This window comes from Ochotona princeps, chromosome 13 (genome assembly GCF_030435755.1).
Source record: "Ochotona princeps isolate mOchPri1 chromosome 13, mOchPri1.hap1, whole genome shotgun sequence".
Taxonomy (NCBI): Eukaryota; Metazoa; Chordata; class Mammalia; order Lagomorpha; family Ochotonidae; genus Ochotona; species Ochotona princeps.
This window is the reverse complement of record NC_080844.1, coordinates 53,884,379-53,899,249: the sequence shown is the minus strand read 5'-3', so window position 1 is coordinate 53,899,249 and position 14,871 is coordinate 53,884,379. Positions and strand designations below refer to the sequence as shown.

Below are 14,871 nucleotides of genomic sequence, written 5' to 3'. Positions count from 1 at the left end.
GAGCAGCCACTTGGTACCCCCTTCCCTCCACCTGCTCAGGTTCTCTTTGAGCCAGGAGGCAGCCCTGGCAAATTCCCCAGGAAGAAAGGGCCCCGATTTCCTTGGCCTCCTCGGGCCTCCCTGCCTGTTTCTCGGCAGGGTTGGCAAATGGAGTGGGAGGGGCCAGCTGTCTTTTTGACAGACTTTCTAAGGAGGGGAGGTCACCAGCATGGCCAGCACGGCTGGATGCAGCTCTCCCACTCCCCTGCCTGCCTCTTGGTATAGGACCAGGAGCTAGGGCTTTAGGGAGATGCAGAAACCACAGAAGCCCCAGCCCTGAACCAGGCAGCGGCAAATACTCCTAGGGGTTAAGAGTGTAGACTGGGGCCTAGGTTTGGATCCCAACTCTGCTGTTTCCTTGCTGACTGCCCCTGGCAAGCTGCTACACCTCTCTGAGTCTCCCTGAACATCAGTGACATAAGGGAGGAGAGCAGAATCTGCCTTCCAGAATCATGAAGGGGTTGAGGGACAATTTCCCCACTGGACACACGCCCAGCGCGGCATGCAGATGGGCTCTGTCAGCAGCAGGAAGTGGGAGTCGGCCTGCATGTGGGTAAAAAGCAAGCTCACCTGCTGGCCACAGCAGTCACGAAGCAAGAAGCAGGTTTCTCAGGAACGCCACGTCAGGTAAACAGAAGGGAATGATGGCTATAAAAATTCAGGAAATTCCCAGGACTCTCATAGCCCAAAAGCTAGCCGCTGTGTGTTTGCCTCTGCATCCCTACTTGCTTGCCCTCACCTGTGCTAAAAAGAGCTCAAGCAATTGCTCTATATAAACTCCAGAGAACAGTGCCTGGTCATTATGGAAAGATCCAGATTGGTGTCCTCTAGAGAAAAATTAAGGTCACTTCCTTTCCGTAAGTGGCTATTGAGTCTCCGGTGGTCAATTTCAAGAACAAGCAGGCAAGCAGAGCTAACCGCATGCAGTGCTCCCCAAGGGTGAGGGCGGGAGGGGAAGTGTGTGAACCCCCCAGTCCCCTGCTGAGAGTGGGCGGCAAGACCCTGGGCAGCGGTCCTTCCCCATCACTCCAGTCCATTCCAGGCGCACAGCTGCCTCAGTGGAGCTCCCTGACACTGTAGCTTTCCCAGGTCACGAGTAGCTGTGGCCCTTTCAGCCGCTCACAAAGATGAAGCCAGCCCTGCAAAGTTGGCTTTTGTCTGAGCACTGTAAGTCACTATGAATCCAACTTACAAAAAAATAAAGTCCTGGCACATGACCCCAAGCTGTCTGATGCCCGCCCCCAACCCCAGCCCCACCATCTCCATTTGCCGCAGTCAGATGGTTCTCCTTTCCTCCCGCTGTCCAGCCGGTTACACACTCAAGCCTCCCCCTCCTTGAATGGTCTCCATTCACGCCTCCCCAGTAAATGCCCCTTGTGTTCTAGAAGCTGCTGTGGCAGTCCCTGGTGGCTGAGGAGGCAGACAGCGTTCCAAAGCATGTTGAATGGGCTCCACCTGCCTGGCACTGCTTTGTGGCTAAATTCGCCTGCCTGGGCCCCTCTCCCTGGGAGCAAGGAGCAAGGAGTGTGGGGCCAAGGCAAGGCTCTATTTCTAGCATGTTCTCCAGACAATGCTAATGTCCACAAAACATGAAGATCAGTAACTGTCTTGAGTCCCCTGCTGAGTAAGGGCCAAAGTCCAGCAGGAGCCAGACCAGGAAAAAAATCATAAAATAATCCAACGGAAACCAAAGGAACTGCCCATGTGGGCACTGCAAGAGCACCCAGAAGATCTGGATTCTAGTCCTGGCCCTGAACTCAAGAGTGGTATGGCTTCAGACATGTTCCTCCCTTCTCTCTGGGCCTCTTTTCTCATTTACAAAAGAAGGGCCATGACCTGGGGGTCTCTGGGATCATCCTGGTGTGACATGCATAAATTCTACTCCTGACAGATATCCTGTACAGGGCCACCATGGCAGCCAAAGAGCAGAACAGGTGGTCCTTGGGAACAGGTACCTGCCACTACCCAGATGAAAGGTCAGCGGTGTTAGTGATGGCCAAAGGAACACAGAGGTTTTGGGCCAGGGTTGGTGTTGGAGGCCTGGATGAATGGGGCTCTGTGAGGAGCAACCCCAGGTGCCAGCAGTGCCAGTGTCACATAGAGCAATTTGGAATTGACTCCTGGGGAGGGACAGGCAGGTAGGGGAGAGGAACACAGGAAGTGGGTCCGGGAACCAAGGCTCCAGCTTCAGAACCAGGCTGTAGGGTCCATGGAGACAACAGAGAGCGGGTGAAAACACACAGGCATGCAATCAGGGAACAAGCATAACACAGGTACCAGCACACCTGCAGAAGGGCCATGTTCTGGGACACAATGGATGAGCAAGAGCTTCTCAGACCTGTGCCACAGACAGCAATCTGCAGCAACCTCCCTTGGCCCCAGGAGCATGCCCAGGCATTTTGGATCCTGGACTCAGGGCAAAGCAACCAGCTCCAAGCCCATTCCAGGCTTTGGCCATCGGAGCTGGGACAGCACTGCACTGTAGGGAAAGCAGCAGGCTAGAGGCATGAGCTTGGCCCACACATGGCCCACCTCTGGTAGAGGTGGGTGGAAACACAGCCAACAGGTTCAATAGGAACTACCTTCCAGTCCACAGAACGCCCCCCGGTAACTGCACATGGCCCCACTCTCTGCTCTCTGGGCCCCTGCTACCCAGCCTCTCCCGGTGGAACATTGCCAATAAGAGGAAAGAAGCCACAGAATCTTCTAGGCCATTTGAAGAACTGGCCAGTCTGACCCAGGAGATTGATGTTGTTTGGCTGAGGTTAAGAGAGAACTTAAGAACTGGAACTACAGAGGGTTGCCGTCCACAGTGCAGATTGTAAAAATAAACAAGACGCAGTGCCTTGCAGCTCACCGAACGCTTTCCCCAGCGGTTAGCTCTACCAGGAAACAGCCCTGGGAAGGCCACAGTTGCCTTTATCTTCTTTTACAGCCAAGGAAGCCTGCCTCAGGAGTCATGCGGCTGAGAGGCTGGGCCAATCCAGGTCTTGGCGGGACCTGCTCTCTTTGCTAAGGTCCTAACCTCTTCTTCCCAGGGGACGGGAGTTTGCCAGCACGCCCTGCCTGTCCATGGCACAGGACACCTGGGTCCAGGCATTGGAAGGCCAGGGAGCAGTGGTGAGCAAGGCTGCAATTCCTCAGGCCAGGAGAGGCTTCCACTGGGCGTCCTTGCAGGAGCCTCGCCCTGCCCACTTCCTGCTGAGCCCCTGGATTCCTTCCAGGGCTGTCCCCAGAGCGGGGTGCAAGCTGTTTGCTTTTTCCTGCTGCTCTGCTGAACCCCTTAAAACATTGGCGAGTCACAGGGACCTGACCCCAACTCCATGCTCCATGCACTCTCTCCCTCCCCCACCAAGCCAAACATCTGCAAGAGCACCCCTGAGCACGCGGCCACTCACTCCCAAGCTTTCAAATTCTCTTTATTAAAAATCATGGTTTTCCTTTTGTAAAAACACTTTGCGGTCAGTTATACAGATAAGGAAAAGTGGTGACAATTTATGAGACACTCAACAAATTCCAATACTTTACAAGTTCAAACTGAAATTAACTAGTGGTTTTTTTCTTTATCATTATTATTTTCCCACAAAGTCACAAAACAAACTCTGGTCCAGTTCAAGTAGAATCTAAAAGCTCATGGCCTCAGACTGTCCAAAAATGGGAACCTCTGATACTAGCAGCTCACGCCGACGCCAAGGTCACCGAAATTCTTCAAGATCACTGCCTTGATGTGCTTTATTTCAGGTGTTCTCAGTGAGGAGAAAATGACACAGGCCTTTTCTTAAAATAACCCAGCACAGAAATGAAATCTGTCACTCAAGGGGACAACTTCACTTGAGCAACTTGTAGGGGGAGACACTTTGAAGTGGGTGACAAAACAATCAGGAAAAGCTTTTTTTTTTTTTAATCAAGTTGTTATTTCCCGGTAGCCTTCAATGCTGCATGTGTGTGACATCATGTGTGTGAATAGAGTGCAAATGATAGGGTTGTTGAACTACCATGCCAATGGAATTGTATAAAAATAAATAAAAATAAATTATATATATATATATACGCACACGCAAGTAGAGACTTGTGGAGGATGTAAATCAGAAGGCCCTGCTTGGATGCACAAAGCACGTCTCCCCTATCCCACCCATGGGCTCCTCCAGTTCCCCTGGGAAGAAAGAAGGTCGGGGTATCAGCAAGGGAGCCATTACCTCCCTCAGGAGTCGGGCCATCTGGGTTTCCATGGAGATGCCACTGGGGGCGGTGGAGGAGCGGGCAGGGTGAATTGGTGAGAGGCCGCAGAGTTCAGCAAGGAAGTCAAAGGGCTGGCCCAGCTTTCCTGGGATCCGGATGAGGAGGAGGCGCAGCTGCAGGCAGAGTGTGGAGCTGACACCTGCGGTGTGGGCCAGGGATGGAGGGTTGGCTGAGCGCAATGTTCAGCCTCTTTACTTGCAAGCCCAGCCTTCTGGAGGGCCCCATGCGGCCCGAGGCCAGGCTCAGCTTCCTTGCATCTTCCACCTCTCTTGGTGGCACCTGTCCAGACAGGTCAGTCTGCTTGCGGGAGCTCTGCTTCCGCGCAGGTTTCCAGCAGCTCTCTTCTTGGCAGTGACCAGGCATGCATGTGACGGCTGTGGGTTCTCCAGCTGTTGCCTTCCGTGCCTCCGTTTCCCCCATGCCTTGCTGGTGTTGAACTTGTTCTCTCCACTCCCCCTTTCATGGGCGCAGAGGATGGAAGGCGCAGGATACTCTTTCCCACCGACAAAGAGGAAACTGAGGAAATCAAACCCCTACACAGCCCCTTCCCAGAGTCCTTGCTGGGACCTCCAGCACAGGGGGACAGGAATTAGGAGCTCTTTGCAGCATGGTGACATGGTAATTGGCCCAGGCGCTGAGCCCCGGGAGTCCTCCTCTGCCCAGGCTGGAAAAAGGCCCTCCTACAAACACCTGCTCCTGTGGCCCCTGCTTCCTGCACCTCTCCTCACACCCAGCGGCCATCACAAGGCAGTCCACTGGAAGGTTGGTGCAGGCACCATGAGTGAGCCCAGAGCAGGTGCCACCTCCTCGGGACTGTCACCAGAGCTAGTGCCATGGTTGCGGACCTAAGTCCCCAGCAGCAGCTATCTTAGCTGGAGAGAGAAGGCATTTCTGATTTCATTTTAAATTCAAGTGGCTTGAGAGTCAAGTTCATCATCCAGGAGAGGACAAACCCAGAGACCTCCTGACTCCGGGAGATTTGCAGGATATTGATCTGAACTTCTGAAACATAGTATGGTCTTTTCTTCCTGTGCAAAGTGCACTGCAGTTTGCTTTTAAGGCATGAGTCAGGCAGACATCTGCAATCATCAGGGAGATGAAAAGCATGGTCACAACTGGGGCTTTTCCAAAAGTGGGGTCAACGGAAGAAAGGGGTTAGGAAGTCACCTGCAGCTTCCACCACCTGCAGGGGCCGTCTCAGCCTGCCCCACACACAGACAGGTGAATTCCAGGCAGGGAGCCTGCTGACGGTCCCTCACAGTGGCCCTGCGGATGCAGGCATCTCTGGGACAACCTCTCGCATTACTCGGTCTGGCTGGCTACATCCTATCAAGAATCTGAGCACTGCGAAAATCCCTGAGAAGTTGGATTTTGAAAAAACGAAGCGCTCTGGGGCACCAAAGGAGGAAAGGAGATGAGGGCTGGAGAGGCAGGGAGGGGTGTGAGCTGGAAAGACCGTTAGAGAGAGGCCAGTAAGCATCCAGAGGACGTGGGGCATTGACCTTCCGTGGCTGGCATGTCACCAAGGGTGACTTGGTTCCTGGAGCACACTGGGCACATTACCCATCTCTGTAGGGCTTTCCTTCCTGTAGGGGTCAGGCTGGCCCCAGAGGAAGGCGTGGGCCAGGCCCTCCTCGCCTCCCAGCAGCAGCAGCAGCAGCAGTGGTGGTGGACTGTGGCGACGACAGCATCAGCGGCAGCATTGGCGGTAGCATCATGGCTTTTTCCTGTCAAAGTGTGGCACGATTCCGCTGTCCTCGGGCCTGGGGCTGCCTCCCGCCCCCTCAGGCTCCTTCAGGCTCTCCTCAGCCAGCTGGGACAAGTACTTCTATGGTGCAAAGAAGGCAGGGAAGCATCAGTAGCAGCAGGTGGAGAGGTTGGGGTGCGCCCTGTCGGAGTAGACCTCTCCTTTCCCTGGCCCCCTGGGATCCTCCTCCACCTGTGGGACCTGAGCTAAGATCCTCCCTTTTCACCAGCCTACAGTTAGATTACAAGTTGGCTGTGACTGTTGTAGGAAAAACAGAAAGTTCAGCTATGAATAATAGCAAGCACTTCCACAGCCCTCATCCTGAGCCAGGCATTGTACTAACTGCTTGGCTTCTATGGGCTCACTTAACCCTCGCAGCAACTCTGCCTGCTTCTCAGAAACAGCCATCTCCAGGCAGAGGGAGGGCAGCTGGGATGGCGAGGGATGACCAGCCCTGGCCATCAGCAACTGGGTGGCCCAGAAACGCAGGCTCCCTGGGAGACTCTCATAACCTGTTTCCTGCAAGGGCATGCTGCAGGAGAGTCCTGGAGCTCCTTCCATGGATGTGAACCTGTACCTGTCAGTTCTATAGCTGGTGCTGCTTCCGCACAACCCCAAGTACTTGATGTGTTGGACCCCCAGCTAAATGTTGCATGCCAGGTCAGGGGACTGTGCAACGTCTGCAGTGGGCCCGGTGTGATGAGATGAGGGCCAGCAAGTGTACAGAATACTGCATTAGGGGGTCTGTAGAGTTGGGTCCGGCACAGTGTGCAAGCTCTGCCCCAGGTTCAGATCCCAGTTCAGCCGGCAAGTTACCCAATAACTCTGACATTGGTCAGGTGAGGGGAGCAACAGCGACTACCACGATGAGGATGGGGTGCTGGGTAGCTCAAGAAAGTGAGCACTCAGGCACATGGGCAGCTCTCCTTTCCTGCCCACCTAATCTGTAACATGGGAACAATGAGCTAATCCTCATCTTGGCTCCCAGGATGATGCTGAGGTTAGATGAGAGGAGTGTGTGAAAACCCCATGGCTGCCTTGTGGCTCCACAGAAGGGACTGGTTGGCTTCCAGGGTGATGGGGTACAGGCCCTGATGGGAAGGGGACACCACAGATGCCTGTGCTGTGGTTGGCTGACACAGAGCCCAGGCTCAGTTTAGCAATAAGCTTAGGTGCATTGAGCAAGGCATTGGGTGTGGGTATGCTCCCTTCTTGGGCAGCTGGCTGCTGTTCCTGACTAGTACTGAAAGTACCCACTGTCCCAAAGGACTGACCACAGCGGGCACAGTAGGGCTAGGTCAGAGAATGCAGCTCCCACCAGCTGCCTCCAAGAGCTACCCTGAGCCTCCTGGTGGGTGTTAGGCTTACAAGCTTCCTGGCTCAGGTGTCAGCTAGCACCAATATGCTTGGGTCTGAATTTTCCACTTTTCACACACATAGCTGTGATGGGTGGTTTGGTGGGTGTGGTGGCGGTAAGTAGTGTAGACAGGGGCATCCTGTTAAAGCCACCGATGGAAACCCTGGGGGGAGAGGTGCTGGGCTCCCCAGCAGTTGCTCAGCATGGGCAGCATGGGGCTGGGGGGAGGTGTTTAGGCGGCGTCTGCACCTCATGTGCCTTGGAGTCCCAGGAAGGGCTCTCTCTGACCTGTGTGGGTATGGCAATGGGAGGCGGCCAAGGCATTTGGCCCAGAGGCCCAAAGCACAGCGAAGGCCACTGGCCTGGAGAAACCATGAGATTGACAAGCCTGGACTCCTGCTAACCCCCTTGGTGACCCTGAGCTGTGCGGTCTCATCTCCTTGAGGTCTTTGCCATCCCACCATCACACCAAGAATGCCGGACACCAAGGCATAGGAAGGCAGTGGACAGTTTAAGATGCAGACTCTAGGACCCTGCCTAATGGGGTGGGCAAAGGTGGTCCCAGAAGCCACACTTTGAAATGGTGCCAGCTGCTAAGAGGATCAAGGGGAGGAGAGAAAGGAACAGGTGGCCTCCACAGCCCCTTGCAGCCCGGCTGGCCCGCAGGCTCCACCTCGCTGGGACGGGAGGGCCGTGTCCTCGGGCCAGCTGACTGTCCTCAGCTGGCTCTCGGAGCCCAGTGTGACCTCCCTACTCTGGGCCCAGTGGGCCCCAGTCACAGAGCAGCTGCTCGGGGAGGGAAATCAAGAGGCTTAAATGACAGGCACCAGGGCACAGCCAAGGGCAGTCTTACAAACGGCGACCCAGGCCAGGACAGCGTGGGGGTCAGTTTCCAGGACCAGCTTAGTAGAGTAAAAAGAGGAAAGTGATTAAGAATCAAGTGATGTAGTCCTGAGCCCAGGGACTCGCTCTCCGCAGGACCCTGGGCAAATCACACAGCTCCTCTCAGCGCCTGTTTCCTCGATTATGAAACAAAGGAGTCAGCCCATATTCACACTCAAATCATCTGGAGAACTCTCTCCAATGACATATTCGTGCCACCTCCCTTCCAGTTCTGAATATCTGACCCAGCACATGTGCTTAGAAGCAGGTTCTTAACCTGTTAAGACCTGTTGGGTCAGCCCCCATTTATGCATTTAACTGTACCCAAATCGTGTGTCTGGAATTAGGGCACGGAAACCATGGGAACTTCATGACTTGAAGCCTTGAGGGACAAACAAGTCTGATTTCTTGTAGTAAGTGCAGGGGAAGCCTCACAATACTCACTCTGGGTGTTTGATATGCTGTTCCTTTGGGTAAGTTGCTAAATTGTAGCCTACACCAGAAGTTAATGATGAAAGCCACATCCTGATAATACCAAAGGTTGCTTCGGTAATACACTGTAGAACACCTTGCCATATTTTGCTGATTTTAAGGCTCCTCGTTAACACAGTAACATCTCTGTAATTGACTTGCATTTCACAGTCAACGGATTCTAACCATTTAACTTACAACACTTTTTTCCTTGTTGGTTACCAAAAATGGCACTGCAGACTGGAAATAATGAAGTATGTAGGATATTTTTATAATACCTTTTAAAACAATTATTTCTGTTTACTTAAAAGGTATAATAGTATACATATCAGAGACATGGGCAATAGAGATCTACCATCTTCTGGGTCACCCCACAAACACCTACAATAGTCAATAGACCAGGCCATGCCATACAGTGGCCAAGAACTCAACCCAGGTCTCCCCAACGGTGTGGCAGAGTCAAGTATTGGAGGCATTACCTATGACCACCCAGGGTGTGCATCCACAGGAAGCCAGAGCAGAAGTGCAATGGGGACTTGAACTAGGCACTTTAGGACGGGCTGTGAACATATTAACTGTTGAGCCAAGTGCCTGCCCCATGTACCTGACTTTTGGATATACTGTGTCACTGGATGTGCTGTTTGACACTTACACCAGAACGGGAATTAATGAAGACAGGAGTTTTGGAACTATGCCTGGTATACACACAGTCCGTGATCAATATCTGCTTTATGTACCAACCTTAAAATTACATGTAACAGTCAGTTTTAACTGAGGTGCCCACCATCAGGGGACAGAAACAGAGCTATTTGTATCTGGAGCATCCAGGACTGGTGGGAAGGAGTCAGCCCCAACCAGTGGCCAGATGAACAGCAGTCTAACTCAAAATACAGCAGCTGGGGAGCCACACTAGCTGAGGATCCTGGCTGCCTGGCTCGGCCCCACAGAGTGCTGGGCAACGAAGGCCGAGACTTACCTGTAAGTTCCTGTAGTGGACAGTGCTGCGACAGTGGGTCACCTTGGCCATCTCCTCGCTGGTGTAGAACAGCCCACACAGCTTGCAATAGAACCCAGTCCTGGGAACCACGAACTCCACCCCTGGGCAAGGAAAGGTCATGGACAGGAGTTAGGAGGGCAGCCCCAGTTCCAGTTCCTTCCACCACCAGCAGAAACGGGAGGAACAATGAGTTCCACCCCAGCCCCACCCACTCCGGACTGTTGACTTTGGCGGGTGGTTTTGATTCTACCTCTGTTTCCTCATCTGCAATGCACCTTCAAGGTGCAGATAGCTACAGGCAGGGCTGTCCATGCACTTCTGCTTGCAGCCTGCTTCTAGGGTGAGCAGAAGGAAGGAGGCACTGGTAGCTCATGCACAACATTTCATCTCTCCAGACTCTGCTCCCCTCTGCTACTGTTGGCACCCAGACTCCCAGTTTTTGCTGATTTTAGAGCTGTGTTCATTAAAGAACAACTTTCAACTACAGTGAGGATGAAAAATCACCCAGTCACTCCAAGCATTTTCCTCCATGACTTCTGTATTCACAGCACCCTCCTGGGGGCAGCTGTAATCACAGCCCACTAGTCCTGTGGCCTCTCTTTCCCCCGCCGCAAACATGTTTCTCTCCCCTCCTCTAGTCTCTACACCAGGACTGTCAATAGTAATGGTGAATTTGCAGCTCATCAGCTACAAATTCCAGGATTCTGGGTGGCCTTTTGATTTCAAGGGAGAGAAACAATGGACCCCAGGCATGGGAAGTGACTGTCACACTGCAGGGCTCACCTCTGATAGGTGGCTGTTCCAGCTCTCATACACAGGTGCTCTGCTCATCCTGGTTCCCCCAGTTGCCCACACCCCGTTAAAAGATTCATTTTCTTCGTTTGAAAGGCAGAGTTCCACAGAGACAGGGAGAGATGGAGCAACAGAAAGAGCTTCCTTCTGCTGGTTCACTTCTCAGGGGCAAGCTAGGTTAAAACCAGGAGCCTGCAACTCCAACTAGCTCCTTGACATGGGTGGCAAGGGCCCAGGTATCTGGGACAGCTTCTGCTGTTATCCCAGTGGAGTAACAGGGAGCTGGACTGGAAGCAGCCAGACTCCAACTTGCATTCATATATGATGCTGGTCTCACACTTGGCAGCTTAACTTGCACACGCAACACGTGCCCCATGATCTCCTCTTGAAGACAGCATGGAGAAAACCTGGGTCTGAGAGGTCCCAGCCAGATACTGAGAATCAAGGCAACCTGGGTGGGCCAGGCAAGTTGTTACCAGGATACAATTTCCCTGCCTGCAAATGGGAGACTAAAAGAACACCAGCCCTGCTTAAGGGCACCTGTTGGTGAAGTTTCAGTAGAGGCTGGGTGGGAGGGCCGTGAAAAGTGGCAGCCACAGCAGAGCTTGACAACAGGTCGGGGCTCAGGCCCCAGACCCACCTGCAGGTTGGGTACTCTCCTGGTGTGAGCAGTCCTTATAGCTGAGCCTGGCCAACCATCTGTGCTGCTGGGGGTGGAGTGGGCCATGCTCAGGGATCAGGTGACACTGGGTAGAGGGGAGAGAGCAGCCTGGGAGGCGCTCGCAAGGGAGAGGCAAGGCCGCCACATGAGGCCTTCCCTCTCCTCCCTCCCAGGGACACAGCAAGGGCCCAGGGCTGGGGAGGCTGGTGTGGGGAAGCAGCCTAGACTTGTCACCAGAACTCCTTTTTCCATTTCACTGAGTGTGAAAGGGCAACCCTGGGGAGGGGCCCCGGAGGCCCGCCCCAGCAGATCACTGCCCTGTGGTTTGCTCTAACTGCCATGTAGCCCGGCGCCCTCCCTCAGCAGTGAAGGGGGCCTCCCTCAAGCCCAGCTGCCCAGAGGGAGCCTGAGGGACCTCTCCAGCCCCTCCACCCACTCTCACGATCAAGGCAAGAAAGCGGCCCTGTCTCTGTGTCCCTCCACTGCATATCCAGCCCTGGTCCTGGCCAGCCTGGCCCAGCTGCATTCAGCAAGGCTGCCCCTTCCTCTGCCGCTGCAGAGCTGGGTCTCCTGATGCGGCTCTGCAAGGAAGTGAGAGCTTTGAGCTCGGCCGTACCCTTGGCCCAGTCCAGACCCCAAGGCATCTACCAACCTGGGGTGTGCTCTTCATCCTAGCCCCCCAGAAGGAGTGCAGCTGCCTCAGGGGCTTTCATAGAGCCTGAAACCAGGACCAAGTTGGCAGCCTGCATCCCTTTTAACCAAGATGGTACTGCTCCCCTCGTGGGGTTGTGGCCTGGAATTCACTTCACAAGGGCACAAATGAGCAAGGAAGCAACAAAAGACGGAGGCCAACTATAGGGCCATACTGTAATGGAGCCAAGACGGGATTTAGATTCAACTAGACCTAACTTTTTACTTATGCTGTGTGACCCAAGGCACACAGGGCAACCTCTCTGAGCTCTGTTTCCTCATCTGTGAACCAGAAACAGCGATCCCACACATGATGTTAGGGGAAGCACCTGTGATTTCCCATGGTGCTTGGGCCACAGAAGCCAGCTGCCCAAGCAGGGGTCCTGCTCCTACTTTTTTCCTCTGACCTTTCTCCAATGCCTTCCTGGAGAGCCTGGCTCCACTGCCTGCCACAAGAAGGCTGGGGCAGCACCAGGAATCACACAAAGGGAAAAGAAAGCCCGGCAGGGGACATCCTACCCCACAGCAACAACAGGGGTGTTGCTGGGGGTCCCTCAGTGCCCACACCAGGACACCCCTGGGACACAGGGTCAGGGGATGTGCAGCTGCACCTCTGTTACAAAGCACCATCATTACAGCTGCCTTTGCCTTCTAATAATAGCTCCTGGCCCGCTGAACTCCGTCATTCTAGTATAGCCTGGTCTGACGGGGGAGGGAGAGTCCTAAGTGCTGAGGGCAATGGCAGTGCCACTGGGATCCAGGACCAGCAGGCCTCGGCACGCAGAGCTGGCCTGAGTCACACGGGCAAGGCCTTTTCCCACCACATTCCAGGCCCTGAGCAGCAAGATGGGTCTCTCCTGTTCCCAGCGGGATGCCCAGTCCTTGGTACCCCTCATTCCACCTCTCTGCTGCCCAAGGGGACAAAGCTTCCCTCCGACCAGTCCTGAAGGTGAAGGCTAGGCAGCCTGAGGGAGAAGGAACACACTACAAAGGCATGTTACACAGTTCCTGGAAAGGGCCCCGGCACGGTAGCCTAGTGGCTAAAGTCCTCACCTTGCACGCTGGGAATCAATATGGGTGCCAGTTCATGTTCTGGCAGCCCCGCTTACCAACCAGCACCCTGCTTGTGGCCTGAGAAAGCAGTCGAGGATGGCGTAAAGCCTTGAGACCCTGCACCCATGTGGGAGACCCAGAAGAAGCTTCTGGCTCCTGGCTTTGGATCAGCTCAGCTCAGGCCATTGCAGCCATTTGGGGAGTGAATCAGCAGATGAAAGATCTTTCTCTCTGTCTCTCCTCCTCTCTGTATATCTGACTTTCTAACAAAAATACATAAATCTTAAAAAAAAAACCCACAAAGTTCCTGGAAAATGCATTAAAATGTATTTTGGTGCAAACAAAAAAAAAAAAACCACTCGAAATGCATAATATGCATTTCTATGTGCATGGATTTTAAAATATTGTTGCACAAAACAAACTTTTCTTTTACTTCTACTTTCCATGAACCTTTTGAAGTACCCCTGGAGGTCTCAACAAACATTTCATAAACAAACAGGAACAAGACAACCTTACGGAGTGCACCTTCTGGAAGGCACTAAAACCTAACCTGCCTGGCGTGTGAAGGCAACACAAGCATAGTGATTGCAGTGTTTTCAAAATGGGGAGGAAATGGTAAACAATCTAAGTGTTCTTCAAAGTGGCCTTCCAAAAGGTCTTACTCTGTTCTACAGACTAAGCACCCTAAGCACAATTAAATAAATTGCTCCTTGTTACCCAGCCAGCAAGTGGCAGAGGTGAGATCTGAACCTGGGGAACAGGATTCTACAATCTGTGCTCCTCATTTCTGACCACAAACTGACACTCTCATACCTGCTGCTGCCTGCTCTGGAGGGACAGGCAAGCAGAGTCATCTGAGATCAGAAACCTAAGTTCTCGCCTGAACTTGCTAAGTGAACTTGGGTGAGTCTCTGGGCTTCAGTTTCCCCACCTGTCAAAACACAGAAAATAATATCATGCCCCTCTCAGTGCAAACTCCTACTTAACTTGACTACTAACACGTATAGTCTACAAAGTCCCAAGCCAAAAACCTCCTAAATGCCTGTCGGCCTATGCGTGAATAAGCAGAATGTGGTACATCCACATCTATGACGCAATCCTGTTCAACAATGGAAAGACACAAATGCCAACTACAATGAGTGAAAGAAGCCAGACAAAACCAAGACACACCAAGTGGAATTCCCTCCACAGAAAATTCTAGAAAATGCAAAGTAATATTTAGTGATGGAAAGCAGTCAGTGATGAGTGGAGGCGGGGTTACAGAGGAGCCAGGGAGTCTGGGGGCTGACTCACACGCTCAGCGTAATGGATGTGCTGGTGATCTCCCAGTTACACACTTATGTCAGTGCACTGCACAACTGTGCACTTCCTCATATGTCAAATATACCTCAAAATAGCCATTCTCCTGCTACCCCTGCCCTGGCCCCAAGACTTGATTTTCCTTCTAACAGGTTGGCAAATACTCAAGATGGACAATGTGCGATGCTGGCACTAGGGTGGAAGATGGGCTCTCTCCCTCAGGCAGCAGGGGAAACCAACATTGCCTTGTGCGGAGTGCACCTTGGTAGCAGTAATGAGAATTTAAAGTGCAGGAAGCTGGCTCACAGAAGCACTGGCCCGCACAGAGAGGTGACTGAAGGCAGGTATGTGCAAGGCAGCAGGGATTAGCGAGTGGGAACTTCACTCCAGAGTCAGATCCTGGGCTTTGAGGCTCACTCCCGCCCCTGCCGATTACAAGCTGTGTAACACTATAGCTCTGATTTCTGATCTGTGCCAGAGAGATGAAACAATGAGCTGCCTTACAGGTGTCCTGAGAGGGCTAAGGGAGACAAGATAAGTGGGGAAAAAAAATGGGAAACAATCCAAGTGTATCTTTTAAGAAGGAGTGTTTGTGGAGCCAGTGTTGTGGTATAGCAAATGAAGCCCTTGCCTGAGACGATCCC

At 53.1% G+C, this 14,871-nt stretch overlaps 1 protein-coding gene across 5 annotated transcripts in view; it reads right to left on the bottom strand.

The window, feature by feature from the left end:
* Positions 1-3,440: 3,440 nt before the first annotated feature.
* The window catches only part of RBM20 (RNA binding motif protein 20), a 185,796-nt gene continuing 174,365 nt past the window's right edge, over positions 3,441-14,871 (bottom strand). For all 5 annotated transcript variants that reach the window (XM_058671388.1, XM_058671391.1, XM_058671392.1 and 2 more), the window contains exons 13-14: positions 9,712-9,833; positions 3,441-6,106 (exon numbers count right to left, since the gene is read on the bottom strand). In XM_058671388.1, coding sequence (XP_058527371.1) covers positions 5,993-6,106; positions 9,712-9,833 — 236 coding nt within the window. In that variant the 3' untranslated portion in view covers positions 3,441-5,992. The remainder of the gene's footprint in view (positions 6,107-9,711; positions 9,834-14,871) is intronic.